The sequence below is a fragment of the Puma concolor genome, chromosome C1, assembly GCF_028749965.1.
Source record: "Puma concolor isolate L17-30 chromosome C1, mPumCon1.1.hap2, whole genome shotgun sequence".
Lineage (NCBI taxonomy): Eukaryota > Metazoa > Chordata > Mammalia > Carnivora > Felidae > Puma > Puma concolor.
This window is the reverse complement of record NC_141674.1, coordinates 44,428,409-44,444,109: the sequence shown is the minus strand read 5'-3', so window position 1 is coordinate 44,444,109 and position 15,701 is coordinate 44,428,409. Positions and strand designations below refer to the sequence as shown.

Genomic DNA, 15,701 nt, shown 5'->3' with positions numbered 1-15,701 from the left:
TCATATGAGGGAAGTGTATAGCAATCCAGGCCTTCCTAGAGAAGGAAGAAAGGTCTCAGATACACAACCTAACCTTACACCTTAAAGAGCTAGAAAAAGAACAGCAAATAAAACCCAAAGCCAGCAGAAGACAGGAAATAATAAAGATTAGAGCAGAAATTAATGCTATCAAAACCAAAAACAGAACTGATCAATGAAACCAGAAGCTGTTTCTTTGAAAGAATTAACAAAACTGATAAACCACTAGCCAGTCTGATCAAAGAGAAAAAGGCCCCAAATAAATAAAATCAAGAATGAAAGAGGAGAGATCATAACCAACACAGGAGAAATAAAAACAATAATAAGAGAATATTATGAGCAATTATATGCCAATAAAATGGGCAATCTGGAAGAAATGGAAAAATTCCCAGAAACATATACACTACCAAAACTGAAACAGGAAGAAATAGAAAATCTGAACAGACCCATAACCAGTAAAGAAATTAAATTAGTAATCAAAAATCACCCAAAAAGCAAGTCCAGGGCCAGATGGCTTTCCAGGGGTATTCTACCAAACATTTAAGGAAGAGTTAACACCTATTCTCTTGAAGCTGCTCCAAAAAATAGAAATGGAAGGAAAACTTCCAAACTCTTTCTATGAAGCCAACATTACCTTGATTCCAAAACCAGACAAAGACCCCACTAAAAAGGAGAACTATAAACCAATTTCCCTGATGAACATGGATGCAAAAATCCTCAACAAGATATTAGCCAATTGGATCCAACAATACATTAAAAAAATTATTCACCACGACCAAGTGGGATTTATACCTGGGATGTAGCGCTGGTTCAATAGCCACAAAACAATCAATGTGACTCATCACATCAATAAAAGAAAGGACAAGAACCACATGATCCTCTCAATAGATGCAGAAAAAGCATTTGACAAAATACAGCATTCTTTTTTAATTAAAATCCCTCAAGAAAGCAGGGATAGAAGGATCATACCTCGAGATCATAAAAGCCATAATATGAGAGACCCAACACCAATATCATCCTCAGTGGGGAAAAACTGAGAGCTTTCCCCCTGAGATCAGGAACAAGACAGGGATATCCAATCTTGCCACTGTTATTCAACATAGTATCAGAAGTCTTAGCCTCAGCAATCAGACAACACAAAGAAATAAAAGGCATCCAAATTGGCCAGGAGGAGGTCAAACTTTCACTCTTCGCAGATGACATGACACTCTATATGGAAATCCCAAAAGATCCCACCAAAAAAACTGCTAGAACTGATTCATGAATTCAACAAAGTTGCAAGCTATAAAATCAATGCATAGAAATGGGTTGCATTTCTATACACCAACAATGAAGCAACAGAAAGAGAAATCAAGGAATCGATCCCGTTTACAATTGCACCAAAACCCATAAAATACCTAGGAATAAATCTAACACCAAAGAGGTGAAAAATCTATACACTGAAAACTATAGAAAGCTTATGAAAGAAATTGAAGAAGACATAAAAATATGGAAAAATATTCCATGTTCCTGGATAGGAAGAACAAATATGTTAAAATGTCAATACCCAAAGCAATCTACATATTCAATGCAATACCTACCAAAATAATACCAGCATTCTTCACAGAGCTAGGACAAACAATCCTAAAATGTGTATGGAACCAGAAAATACCCCGAACAGCCAAAGCAATCTTGAAAAAGAAAACTAAAGCAGGAGGCATCACAATCCTGGACTTCAAGCTGTATTACAAAGTTGTAATCATCAAGATAGTACAGTACTGGCACAAAAACAGACACACAGATCAATGGAATAGAGAATCCAGAAATGGACCCACAAATGTATGGCCAACTAATCTTTGACCAAGCAGGAAAGAAAATCCAATGGAATAATGACAGTCTCTTCAGCAAGTGGTGCTGGGAAAACTGGACAGCGACATGCAGAAAAATGAACCTGGACCACTTTCTCACACCATACACAAAAATAAACTCAAAATGGATCAAGGACCTAAATATAAGACAGGAAGCCATAAAAATCCTCAAGGAGAAAGCAGGCGAAAACTTCGACCTTGGCCGCAGCAATTTCTTACTCAACACGTCTCCGGAGGCAAGGGAAGCAAAAGCAAAAATGAACTATTGGCACCTCATCAAAATAAAAAGCTTCTGCACAGCGAAGCAAACAATCAGCAAAACTAAAAGGCAACCGACAGAATGGGAGAAGATATTTGCAAATGACATATCAGATAAAGGGTTAGTATCCAAAATCTATAAAGAACTTACCAAACTCAACACCCAAAAAACAAATAATCCAATGAAGAAATGGGCAAGAGACATGAATAGACACTTCTCCAAAGAGGACATCCAGATGGCCAATCAACATATGAAAAAATGCTCCACATCACTCATCATCAGGGAAATAGAAATCAAAACCACAATGAGATACTACCTCACACCTGTCAGAATGGCTAACATTAACAACTCAGGCAACAACAGATGTCGGAGAGGATGCAGAGAGAGAGGATCTCTTTTGCACTGCTGGTGGGAATGCAAACTGGTGCAGCTACTCTGGAAAACAATATGGAGGTTCCTCAAAAAAATTAAAAATAGAACTAGGCTACGACCCAGCAATCGCACTACAAGGTATTTATCCAAGGGCTACAGGTATGCTGTTTTGAAGGGACACATGCACCCCTTTACATGTGCACCCTTTATATTTATATTAGTTGGCCAGTGTTTATAGCAGCACTATCAACAATAGCCAAAGTATGGAAAGAGCCCAAATGTCCATCGATGGATGAATGGATAAAGTGTGGTGTGTGTGTGTGTGTGTGTGTGTGTGTGTGTGTGTGTGTGTGTGTGTGTGTATGGAGTACCCTGGCAGTATTACTCGGCAATCAAAAAGAATGAAATCTTGCCATTTGCAACTATGTGGACGGAACTAGAGGGTATTATGCTAAGTGAAATTAGCGAGTCAGAGAAAGACAAATATCATATGACTTCACTCATATGAGGACTTTAAGAGACAAAACAGATGAACATAAGGGAAGGGAAACAAAAATAATATAAAAACAGGGAGGGGGACAAAACAGAAGAGACTCATAAATATGGAGAACTGAGGGTTGTTGGAGGGGTTGTCGGAGGGGGGATGGGCTAAATGGGTAAGGGGCATTAAGGAATCTACTCTAGGAATCATTGTTGCACTATATGCTAGCTAACTTGGATGTAAATTAAAAAATACATATATACACACTCAAAAAATAATAAAAAATAAAACAAAAAATAATAATAAAAAGGTCTCAACAATGGAGTATTATTCAGCCTTAAAAAGGAAAGAAATTCTGACACAGGGTACAATATGGATGAACCCTGAAGACATTATGCTAATGAAATAAGCCAGACACAAAAAGACAAATAGTGTTATGGTTCTACTTATAGAAGGTTCCTAGAGTAGTCACATTCATAGAAAGAGAAAGTAGAATGGTGGTTGCCAGGGGCTGGAGGAGAAAATAGTTACTGTTTAACAGGTCCAGTGTTTCAGTTTGGGATGATGAAATGAAGATGGATGGTGGGGATGGTTGCACAACCATGTAAATTAAATGTACTTCATGCTACAAAAGTATGCATTGGTTCAAATAATGAATTTTATGTTCTGTATAATTTGACACAATTTTTTCTAAAGGCAGTAAAAACCTACCCCCCCCCCCCCCAAATCCCATATAGGAACAAGGTAAAACATCTCTTACCTCTAAATTATTAGGGCAGTATTTTTGCTCTAAGTCCCAAGAGGGTGTTTCACCAAACATCACCATCAGATGATCAATAAACCTAAGGATATAACATGTACTTTCTGGGTATCAGTAACTCATGATCTATTTTCCTACATCACAGGCCCTGGACACCCATACATAGAGGTATCAAAAATGTATAAAACATGAAATGCAGGCCCAAGCCATTCTGATCCAAAGCCATCTGGCTTAAGCCAAAATGTGTATGTGTATCACTCGTCCTTTTTTTTTTTTTCCCCAAGTTTATTCATTCATTTTTGAGAAAAAAACGAGTACGTGAAGGAGGGAAAGAGAAAGAGGGAGAGAGAGAATCCCAAGCAGACTCCATGCTGTCAGCACGGAGCCTGACTTGGGGCTTGAACCCACGAACCAACCGTAAGATTATGATCTGAGCCGAAATCAAGAGTTGGCCACTTAACCAACTAAGCCACCCAGGCAGCCTTCACTTATCCTATTAGATGACAGTAATTTTCTTTAAACTAACTCAGGGTTAACAACATACCTTACATTTAGCTGCATTCTAAGCATTAACCCTATGAAATCACATGTTAAAACTGCTAGTTATATTTTTCCTAATACACACTTCAGTTACCATGCATATACTATCTACAATGACTTCCTATCTCACCAGAGATATGTATTAGGGCTTGGCAAACTCTACTGTGGTGCTCTGCTTGTTAGCCCAGTCCAGACAACAGTGCGACCTGTGTCTGTCACTACAAAGCTAGTTATAGTTAGTGAAGGGAGAAATGAGCTCCAGGATAGAGAGATTATGACAAACCAGACTGTTAACCCTCTAAACTATACTCGGACCTCCTCAACCAAAAATTTCCTCTGCCGAGACAGCAGGGAAAGAGCATGCAAGCAAGAACAAAGGGCTCTTGGGCAAGTAAATACCTGGAGTCCTCATGAAAAGCAGCGATGAAGTCCGACTGGGTGTGCTCTGGGTACAGAAAGAGCACGGGCCAGCTTAACCTGCCCTGCTCATCTACACTCAGCCTGGCTCCATAGCGGTTCTCCGAGCTGAGCCGATCCAGGGAAAGCTCACCTAGATCTTCTGAGTCTGAATCTTCATCCTCACTGGCAGCTTCAGAGACTAGCTTGATGTTCCTAGCCTGGATTAAAAACATAAAAACACACACACAAACCTTATCGTGTGGAAGGATCCAAGACCATTTCAATAACAGGGAAACCATCAAACTGTGAGCTTCCTGAGGGCCAGCTCTACACAGGATTCATCTTCATTACCCCTGAGGCTTGGCACAGCAGGGAGAACTCACCTTGACCAGGTGCTGGGCCACATGCTGGACCCTGTGTCACAGAGACAAGCTAGATATGGTTCCTGCCCTCAAGACCCTGCTCGTGGTCTAGTGGGCACAGAGCTATGGAAATAAGTACAATATAAGGTAAGAAGTGGAGTTGCAGAAATGCAGACCATCAATAATTAATTTAGCCTGGGGGCTGGAGATGACTGGGGTATGCTGGGTCCTGAGCAATGACTATGAAAGGCAGAGAAGTTGGGCAGGGGCTGCGGGGAGGATAGGTCATTCCACCCCAAGGAACAGCATATGTAAAGGCACAGAAAAGATCAAGAGCGGGCATATACAAAAATGGTAAGTGTGTTGGTTTAGCTAGGACATAGAATACTAAAAATAATGCACACTGACTTAATCTTGGCTGTCTCGTGGAAATAAAGATAAATCAAAGGTCTGAACAGAAGAGTTGCCTCTTTATGTATGTGTGTGGAGGCTAGCACACGCAGGGAACGTTACATGCGATCCAAGTTACTTTTAGTATCTCCTACATCAGGGGTTGGCAAACTTTTCCTTAAAGGATCAGACAGAAATATTTTAGGCTTTCTGAGCCAAATGGTCTCTGTTGAAATTAACTACTCAACTCTGCCACTGTAGTGTGAAAACAGCCATATGTGACACATAAACAAATAGGCAGGGATGTGATCCACTGGCTGCAGTCTGCTGACCCCAGTTTTAAACCATTGGTAAAATATGGTTCTGTGTATACAACTGTTAGAGCAATTCTTATGAACACTGAAGCTTAAGATGCAGGGTCAGACTAAAGGAGAGAGTCGAAATCAGGTCTGTATACAAATGTCTGGGCATTGCAATATTCTACATTTTATTTTAGAATATGACCACATCCCTCACTATGGATGATTAGCTGGAGAATCTAGAGTATTACATTCTGTTAACAGGTATTAGCAGATTGCTTGTTGTGGGGGAGGGACTAGTGGAGTGCATCTTAGTATGAGGGTCTCAAAGTCAGTAAGTAACTTTACTTTTTTTTTAACATTTATTTATTTTTGAGAGACAGAGAGAGACAGAGCATGAGTAGGGGAGGGGCAGAGAGAGAGGGAGACACAGAATTCGAAGCAGGCTCCAGGCTCTGAGCTGTCAGCACAGAGCCCGACGTGGGGCTCAAACTCACGAACCACGAGATCATGACCTGAGCCGAAGTTGGACGCTCAACAGACTGAGCCACCCAGGCACCCCAAGTAAGTAACTTTAATGGTGCATAATTTAACTCAACAAAAAATGAAACCAAGGGCCTACTCCACAATCTCATGGTGGGTATCCTCTCCCTTGTGAAGACCAAGCAAGCCAAACCTCTACAGGTGCCTTGCTAGGTATCCAGGTGAAAACATGGTTTGGCTCAGACTACATCCATTTAAAATGCAGGGAAGAAAGGACAGGGTCAAATCTTTTTGTTATAAAGGAGCAGCTTCCTAAAAATTCAGACTCTCTCAGGATGCAATGGCTCAGAGCAAGGACCTGGCTCTGATACACATCAGCTGTGCAAGGTTTCTTCACCTCTGAGACAAGATCATCATCTAGCAAAGCAGCAGATGGAAGATCTATCTCAAAAGGCTACTGTGAAGATTAAATACTGCTTAACCCATAGCAACTATTCAGTATAGATTACCTGAGATCAACACATGTACACAAGCAGGAGAGCTGACTGACCTCGGGGGATGGGACTCCAGAGTCCCTTCACCACACTGCTTCACCAAAGCAGAAAGAAAATGAACGAATTCAGGTAAAGCATCCCAAGAAAGGTTCCCAATAAGCTTGAGGATCAGTGGATTTAGCAAGACCATACGGGCCTGACGTTTGAGCACTCACCTTGACGGCCTGGAGTAAAGCCTTATTGTGATTCTGCTCCTTCTTTTCTTTCATCTTTGCTTTTCTTATATCCCTCTGTTCAGTTCTCTAAAAATGAAATTGAGATCCATCATCTTAGGGAACTTGCTTCCTCTTCCATTACCCCAGCCTGCTTCTTAATTATGATCTTTGGTATGTATCCAACCCAGGCTCCTGTGTCAAGCAATACCAGCGGCCTGATTCAGTTCAATAAACATTTCACAAGCACACATCTGGGGTGCCTGGCTGGCTCAGTTAAGCATCTGACTCCTGGATTTCAGCTCAGGTCATATCTCACAGTTCATGAGTTCGAGCGCCACACTGGGCTCTGCACTGATAGTGTGGAGCCTGCTTAGGATTCTCTCTCCCTCTCTAAATTAATTAATTAGCTAATTAATTAAACTTTAAAAGCACATGTCTGGGTGCTTAGAATTCTTTAAAAATGTGAAAACATCCTTAGTTCACAGAATGTATAAGAACAGGCCAAAGGCTGGATTTGGCTAGTTTGCTGACCTCTGACCTAAAATATAGTACCAACCATACCTCAGCCTCCCCACAAAAGCCCCACAAAGGCTAACAATGGCTGGTAACTCTTGTCCATTCCTTCTCCAATCCAGTCTGCCAACAGAGCTGCAAAACTCCTTTCTGCTGTTAGGAAGTTTGGTTACACTATCCAGAGTACCCCACCCCACTGATACCACTAAAAACTATGTCCAATTCAGTGCCTTTACAGTTGAGCTACACCCAATCACAGTGTCTGGTCCACATCAGAGAATGATTAAGGATGATGTAGACTCTGTCCCCTGTTGTTTTTACTCTGATTTACAGGAATACAATGGAGTATTGTGGCACATGTACAAGTATTTATTTTAATATTTGTTTCAAATTCTTTGGGTATATGCCTAGTAATACAAATGCTGGTTCATATGTTAATTTTGTGGTTAATTTTCTGAGGAACTGCCAAGCGGTTTTCCATAATGGCTGTCATTTTACATTCTCACCAGCAACACACAAAGGTTTCAGTTTCTTCTCATACTTCTCAACATTTATTTTCCTTAAAAAAAAAATCATGGGGCGCCTAGGTGGCTCAGTCGGTTGAGCATCCGACTTCAGCTCAGGTCACGATCTCATGGTCCGTGAGTTCGAGACCTGCGTCGGGCTCTGTGTTGACCGCTCAGAGCCTGGAGCCTGCTTCGGATTCTGTGTCTCCCTCTCTCTCTGCCCCTCCCCGTTCACGCTCTGTCTCTCTCTCCGTCTCAAAAATAAATAAAAAAGTTAAAAAAAAAATTTTAAAAAAATCATAACCAGGGGTACCTGGGTGGCTCAGTCAGTTAAGTGTCTGACTTCAGCTCAGGTCATGATCTTGTAGTTCATGAGTTTGAGTCTCACACTGGGCTCCACACTTACAGTGTGGAGCCTGCTTGGAATTCTCTCCCTCTCTCCCTCTTCCCTTCTCCCATTTGTGCTCTCTCTCAAAATTGATTAACTAATTAAAAAATGATAACCATCCCAGTGTGAAATAGAATCTCATTGTGGTTTTGATTTACATTTGCCTAATGATTAACAATGTTAAACATCTTTCATATGCTTTTTGGCCATTACGTACCCTCTTTGGAGAAATGTCTGTTCAGATCCTTTGCCCATTTAAAAAGTTGGATTGTCTTTTAATTGTTGAGATGTTAAGAGTTCCTTATATATTCCAGATAATGTCCCTTAACAGGAGGCGCTTGGGTAACTCAGTTGGTTAAGGATCCAAATCTTCATTTCAGCTCAGGTCATGATCTCATGGTTCATAAGTTTGAGACCACATCGGACTCTGTGCTGACAGTGTGGAGGCTGCTTGGGATTCTCTCTCTCCCCCTCTTTCTCTGCCCTTCCCCTGCTCGCTCTCTCTCTCTCTCAAAAATAAAACAGATAAAACTTAAAAAAAAAAAAAAAACAACCCTTAACAGATACATGATTTACAAATATTCTCCCATTCTGTGGGCTGTCTTTTCACTTTCTCAATGGTAGCCTCTGAAGCACAATAGTTTTTACCTTTGATGATGTCCAGTTTATCTATTTTGTTGTTTCTTGTGCTTTTTGTGTCATATCTAAGAAACCATTGCCTAATCCAAGGTCATGAAGATTAATGCCAATATTTTAAGAGTTCTATAGCTTTGGGGTGCCTGGGTGGCTCAGTTGGTTAAGTGTCTGACTCCTGATTTCAGCTAGGTTGTGATCTCTCAGTTCATGAGACTGAGCCCCACATCAGGCTCAGTGCTGACAGCTCCAAGCCTCCTTGAGATTCTCTCCCACCTCCCTGTCCCCCACCTCCCATCCCTTCCCCATGCCCTCTCTAAAAAAAAAAAAAAAAAAAAAAAAAAAAAAGAGTTTTGTAGCTTTGCTCTTCCATTTAGGTCTTTGATCCATGTTGCATACGAAATGAGGTAGGAGTCCAAATTCATGCTTTGCATGGGGATATACAGTTGTTCCAGCATCGTTTATTGACAATGTTCTTTCCTTCCCCATTGAATAGTTTAGGTACCCTTGTTCCTTCCCCATTGAATAGTTTAGGTACCCTTGATGAACATTAACTGTCCATGAATGTGAGGGTTTACTTCTGAGCTCTCAATTCTGTTACACCTATAGGTCTGTCCTTCTGCCAGTACCACAATGTCTTGATTACTACAGTAGTAAGATTTGAAATTTTAGTAAGATTTGAAATTGGGAAGTGTCAGTGCTCTAACTTAATGCTTTTTAGGATTGTTTTTGGCTATTCTGGGTACCTCGAATTTACAGATGAATATCAGAATCAGTCTGTCAATATTCTGCAAAGCAGCCAGTTAGAAATTTGATACACACTGGGTTGAATCTATACACCAATTTGGGGAGCACTGTCGTCTTAACAATATTAAGATGATTCAGGGGCGCCTGGGTGTCTCAGTCGGTTAAGCATCTGACTGCCGCTCAGGTCATGATCTCACGGTTAGTTGAGTTTGAGCCCCACATCAGGCTCTGTGCCTACAGCTCAGAGCCTGGAGCCTGCTTCGGGTTCTGTGTCTCCCTCTCTCTCTGTCCCTCCCACTCTCACACTCTTCTCTCTCAAAAATAAACAAAAAAATTAAAAAAAGAAAAGATCTGATTTATGAATGTCTTCCTATTTTCTTATATTTAATTTCTTTAAACAATGTTTTATATTTTCGGATTATAAGTTTTATGCTACTTTATTTATTCCTAAATATTTTATTCTTTCTGATGCTATTATAGATGGAATTGTTTTCTTAATTTCATATTTGGAATGTTCACCAACAGCTTGCTAAACTAATTTATTAGTTCCAATAGATTTTTAGTGGATTCCTTAGGATTTTTTATATATAAGATTGTATCATTTGTAAATCAAGAGTGTTTCTTCTTTTTTGAAGCATAGGTTTGCTGGATATAGAGTTCTTAGTTGACAGTCTTTCTTTCAGCACTTTGAATGACAATCCATGGAACCCTTTGGCTTCCGTGGCTTCTGATGAGAAATCAGCTGTTACTTTTATTGAGGCTCTCTTATACGTGAAGAGTCACTTCTCCCTTGATGCTTTTAACATTCTTGTGTTTGATTTTCAACAGTTTGATTATGATATGTCCAGGTACAGATTTCTTTAAGTTGATCCTACTTGGAGTTTGTTAAGCTTCTTAGAAGGGTAGATAACTGCTTTTTATCAAATCTGGGAAGTTTTGGCTTTATCTCTTCAAGTATTCTTTTGTCTCTTTTACGTTCTCCTGTCCTGGGACTCCCACGTCTATGATGATATACTTGATGGCATCCAACACGCCGCTCAGTCTCTCTTCATGTTTCTTTATTCTTCTTTCTGTTCCTCACGCTGGGTGATCACAACTGACCTATCTTCACAGTTCTGCTGTTAAGCCCTTTAGTGAACTTTTCATTTCAGTTATACTTTTCAACTACAGAATTTCTATTTGATTCTTTTTTATAATTTATTGATAGTCTGTATTTGGTAAGACATTGTTCTCATTTTTTTTTTTTTTAATTCTTTAGTTCTTTCTTTTGTTCTAGAACATACTGGAAAGAGCTGGTTTAAAGTCTTTATAAGTCTCATGTCTGGGCTTCCTCAGGGACATTTTCTATTGATTTTTTTCCTGTGTATGGATCATACTTTCTTATTTCTTTGCATGTCTTGTAATTTTGTATTGAAAACCAGACATTTAAAATAATACAATATGGCAACTCTGGAAATTGCATTCTCCTCTCTCTTTCCCCTCCAGTTTTTGATATTGCTTCTCCTATTGTTTTAATTACTTTCCTGAACTAATTCTATAAAGCGTGTATTCTGTTTTATGTGACATGAAAGTCCCTGAATAGTTAGTTTAGTGGTCAGCTAATGATTGGACAGATTTCCCTAAACGCCTGAAGGCAAAAAGTCTCCCACTCTTTGCTGGAGGGCTCTCTGTGCATATTGTGGCACACCTTCAACACTCACCCACTGTTTACAATGCACCCTTAGCCTTCCCTTACAGCTTTCACAGAGCCTCCAAGTCAGCCAGAGGTAAAAGCTAAGGGCCTTCTTAGATCTTTCCTGAGCACATGCATAGCCCTGGACACACATGTGACCTTGTAGATCTTCAGGAATATGTTGGAGCTTTTCAAAGCCCCTGCAGAATCTCATTTCCCAGCTTTTCCTTTTAAGTATTCTGGTAAGCCTACTGTTTGCCCTGTTATGCACTATCTCAGGCAGTGGCAATCTTAACTAATTCCTTCTAATTATTTCTGACACACCCCTTCTTCCCACCCAGCTCCCCCACCCCCAAAAGCTTTTCATACTGGGATAGCTCGAAGATGAGTTAAATTAAATCAGCCTGGTGAGTGGGGTCTTCTTGGAAACCACCCAGATGGTCAAATAATGACAATTCTCTAGGAACGGGGCTTTGAAAGGGCTCTAATCCTATCTGCCTCCTCTGGTGGCTGCCAAGCTGCTCATTTTCACCATGATTCTTTCAAGGCTACTGTGGTAGTAGGGAAATGGAAATAGGGAATAGGAGATGGGAACAGGGTAAGTAAAAATGTCACAAAGCTTGCTCTGCTTATTGGAGGTTCAGACACTTTTCCTGAATAAACACTCCCTGATTGCTGCAAGCCTTTGGCTCATTTCAGAGTTCTGAAAAAGTTGACGGACCATTTTGCCAGTTTTCCATACATTTTTATCAAGTAAAGAATTTTAGCAGGTCTTTATTTGGCCATTTTTGCTGATGTCACTTCTCTCTGCCAATTTATCTACTTGTTCTATCAACTACTGAGTGATGTTGACATCTACACCTATTTGTAGATTTGTCTCGTTTATCAATTTTTTTGCTTCATGCATCTTGAAGTGCTCTTCTTACTTTACATACATATTTAGAACTGTTAAATGTTCTTGATAAGCTTTTATCATTTAAAAAATTCCATACTTTATTTCTGGTAATAAATACCAGATGGTATTGATGGCTGTTTTGTCTGATTTTACCATCACCATATGAGGTCTGTTGCGTACACACACCAAGCACATAGGAATCCAGAATTAGTTTATACTCAGATATAGAATAATCCTGATACTCAGCAAGCAGTGTTACCTATACCCAATATCAGGCTTTGGAGCCCTGAAATCTTCCTTTAACTGTGCCTGTGCTACAGAACCTACAGCTTTCATTTAGGTCAACTATGGGTTTTTTTGTGGATTAGCTTGGCTATGGCCTTACACAGTAGCCTGCGAGACATTCTCTCAGTTACCTAGGTTCAGAATTCTGTCACTGAGCCATGTGAGTCAACAGATATCTACTTTTTCTATCATTTTATATGTCCAGAATGACCTTTGACTAAAACCTACCCCTTTGTAGGGCCAGCTGAAGGCTCCCATAGCACTGAGAATTCCCCCTCCATAGTATAAGCAGTGCAGACAGACCTAGAACAATAATCAGGAGACTTGAAGTCCAGTTCCGGCTTTGTATTAATAGACATGCGAGGCAGTGACGCACAGGGACTAAGCACGTGGACTCTAGACCCAGACTGCCTGACTCTGACGCCCAGCTTCACCACAGCTACGTGACTTAGGCAGGTTCCTAATCTCTATGCTTTAGCTACCTACTCCTGAAAGGTGAATCAGAATAGTTCCTACCTTGTAGGGTTGTTGTGTGGTTTAAATGAATTCATTTAAGTAAAAATATTTAAATAGCACCTGGAAGATACAGCCAGTAAATGCTATCTAGATGCTGGACGTTATTTTTCATACTGATGGTATTCTGCCAGTATTACTGTTTTATCATCACTGTTGCTACTATGTGCCAGAAATAGCATTTCATCAGCAAGTTATAGGTGTCTTAAAGCTGGGAGTTATACAACGCTGGCAGAAGCTTAAGGTTTTGTTTAATGTTCAACAAAAGCTCTTTCAAGAGCTTTACCCAGTGTGCAGACTACATTATGGCAGTCTTATGCCATTTCTTATTTATTCAAATCATAATAGCCACAAACTTATCAACTCCTTATAAGTCTAGAATGTACTAACACACACATATTCTCATTCAACCCTCATAAAAACCTGAGGCATATGTTATGTCCACAATTTTCAAAGAGGGGATGGAGTTTCAGAAATATCAAGAACTTGCCCATAGTTATGCTCTCTCTTGTCTGGAATGCCCTCCACTCCCCACACCCCACCCTCCAGCTGAGTAAACTTTTGCTCAATCTTCAAGAGATTAGACAGAAGCATCACCTCTTTCAGCCAGTCTTCTCTGCCATCCCCATTGCTGCCCTGCTCTCACCCAGGGCAGAGTGAGATACTACTACTCTATATACTATATATTCTTGCTTGCCTCTGTCACATTATAACTATAAACACATTATAACTATAAACAATAAACTTATTTGTGTTCTCCAGAGTTCCAAAGATAGGGAATAGTTCTGGGTTTGGTTTTTGTTTTTGTTTTTATATGTTTATTTATTTTTGACAGAGAGACAGAGCGCAAGCGGAGAGGCAGAGAGAGGGAGACACAGAATCTGAAGCAGGCTCCAGGCTCTGAACTCTCAGTACAGAGCCCCATGTGGGGCTCGAACTCACAAACCAGGAGCTCATGACCTGAGCCAAAGTCGGATGCTTAGCCGACTGAGCCACCCAGGCACCCTGGGTTTTGTTTTTCAAGAAGAAAAGTTGAGGTACCTGGGTGGCTCAGTCAGTTAAGCATCCAACTCTTGATTTCAGCTCAGGTCATGATCTTGAAGTTCAGGAGTTCAAGACCCATGTTGGGCTCTGCACTGACAGCAAGGAGACTGCTTGGGATTCTCTCTCTCCCTCTCTCTCTACATCTCCCCTGCTCATGCACACTTGCAAGCGCATACACTCTCTCTCTCTCAAAAAAAATATAAACATTTAAAAAAAAAAATAAGAAAAAGTTTACAACAACCCAAAAGATACAATCTGGGAAATACTAAATAATTAATGCAAAGTAACAAATGCCAACTGGCTACTGATTCTGCCACCTACCTTCAGTTTGTCTGCTTTAGCCCTCATTTCCAGAAGCTTCTTCTCTCTGGCATCTATCTGCAACCCTTCATCACACCAGTTCACAGCCTCAGCAAAATTTTTCAGTTCCAAATGGCATAAGGCACCTGTAGAACCCAGAACCCTTAATATACGTGGACAATATGCATGGAAAGAGGCCTCCTTAAACAAGAACCCCCACCTCCACCAGCCAGCATTCTGAAGGGAAAACATGATTAAAGCCCCTTGTACTGCATTCTCCAGACAAGGAAGAATACTTTGTGTATCTTAGATCAGAAAGATCTCTAGGGCCCATTCAGCTCAAAACTCCTGTAAGCATTCCTGGTATTAAGGGCTTTTAAAGTAGGGAAAGCTACAGCTTAATGGCAAAGAGCACAGACTTTGGAATCAGACAGATATGGGCTAGAAATCGGGCTCTGTCATTTACCAACTAGACATTAGACAAAGTACTGAGCACCTCCGAGCTTCAGGTTCCTCATCTGCAAATCAGAGTAAAGCCCATCTCAGATGATATTTTAAACGGAGACAGAAAGCAGAATTGACATTAGCCATTCATCAAAGCAGTGGCAAGACCAAAGACAATGATCTCTCCTAAAACAGTGCCCAAAGGCAGCTGCCTCTCCTCTCGCCATGTTTGTTCTTCTCCAGTTAGCCCCTTTAGACTTTCCACAGAATTTCAAAATATCAGAACTGTGAGGGCTTCGATGTCCACAGAATCTAACCTCATCTTCCAGAGATAGGCAAACTGATACTAAGAGTGGATGTCTCGCCATGGTCACATGCTGAGGTAAAACTGAATTCAGTCAAGGATTAGACTCCAGCTTGGAGCCAATTCCACAGGACTAGAGTGAATTTACTTGCTAATCTTTGAACAGTACCTTCTTTCCCTACAGCTGAGGAACACGGATCTACCTACCACCCCCTAACTACACATATCTAAAGAGGCAGAACTTTGATAAAGCATTTGGCTTAGGATAAAGCAGTTGGTCCATGGGGATATAGGGAAGATTAATATGTGATGAATAAATTAAAGTTTACAAAGCACTTTTGAGCTTCTCAAAGAAAAGGTAAAATATAAAAGTAATATAGCACTAATATTACATAGAAAGGTCAGACCACAAAAGAAAATATAATCTGGGAACATCTCAGCATCAAGAGTTCTCAGCAAAGGTCCAATAACTTACCTTTTAATTAACATGGCATTTGAAAATCTCACCTTTCAATCAGCTAATTTGGAAAAAAAATTA

General features: G+C 40.4%; 1 protein-coding gene across 1 annotated transcript in view; it reads right to left on the bottom strand.

Annotated features, from left to right (window-relative positions):
- The window catches only part of TTC4 (tetratricopeptide repeat domain 4), a 31,337-nt gene that overhangs the window by 7,953 nt on the left and 7,683 nt on the right, over nt 1-15,701 (bottom strand). The window contains exons 5-8 of the mRNA XM_086717071.1: nt 14,437-14,561; nt 6,920-7,006; nt 4,677-4,894; nt 3,738-3,819 (exon numbers count right to left, since the gene is read on the bottom strand). Coding sequence (XP_086573197.1) covers nt 3,738-3,819; nt 4,677-4,894; nt 6,920-7,006; nt 14,437-14,561 — 512 coding nt within the window. The remainder of the gene's footprint in view (nt 1-3,737; nt 3,820-4,676; nt 4,895-6,919; nt 7,007-14,436; nt 14,562-15,701) is intronic.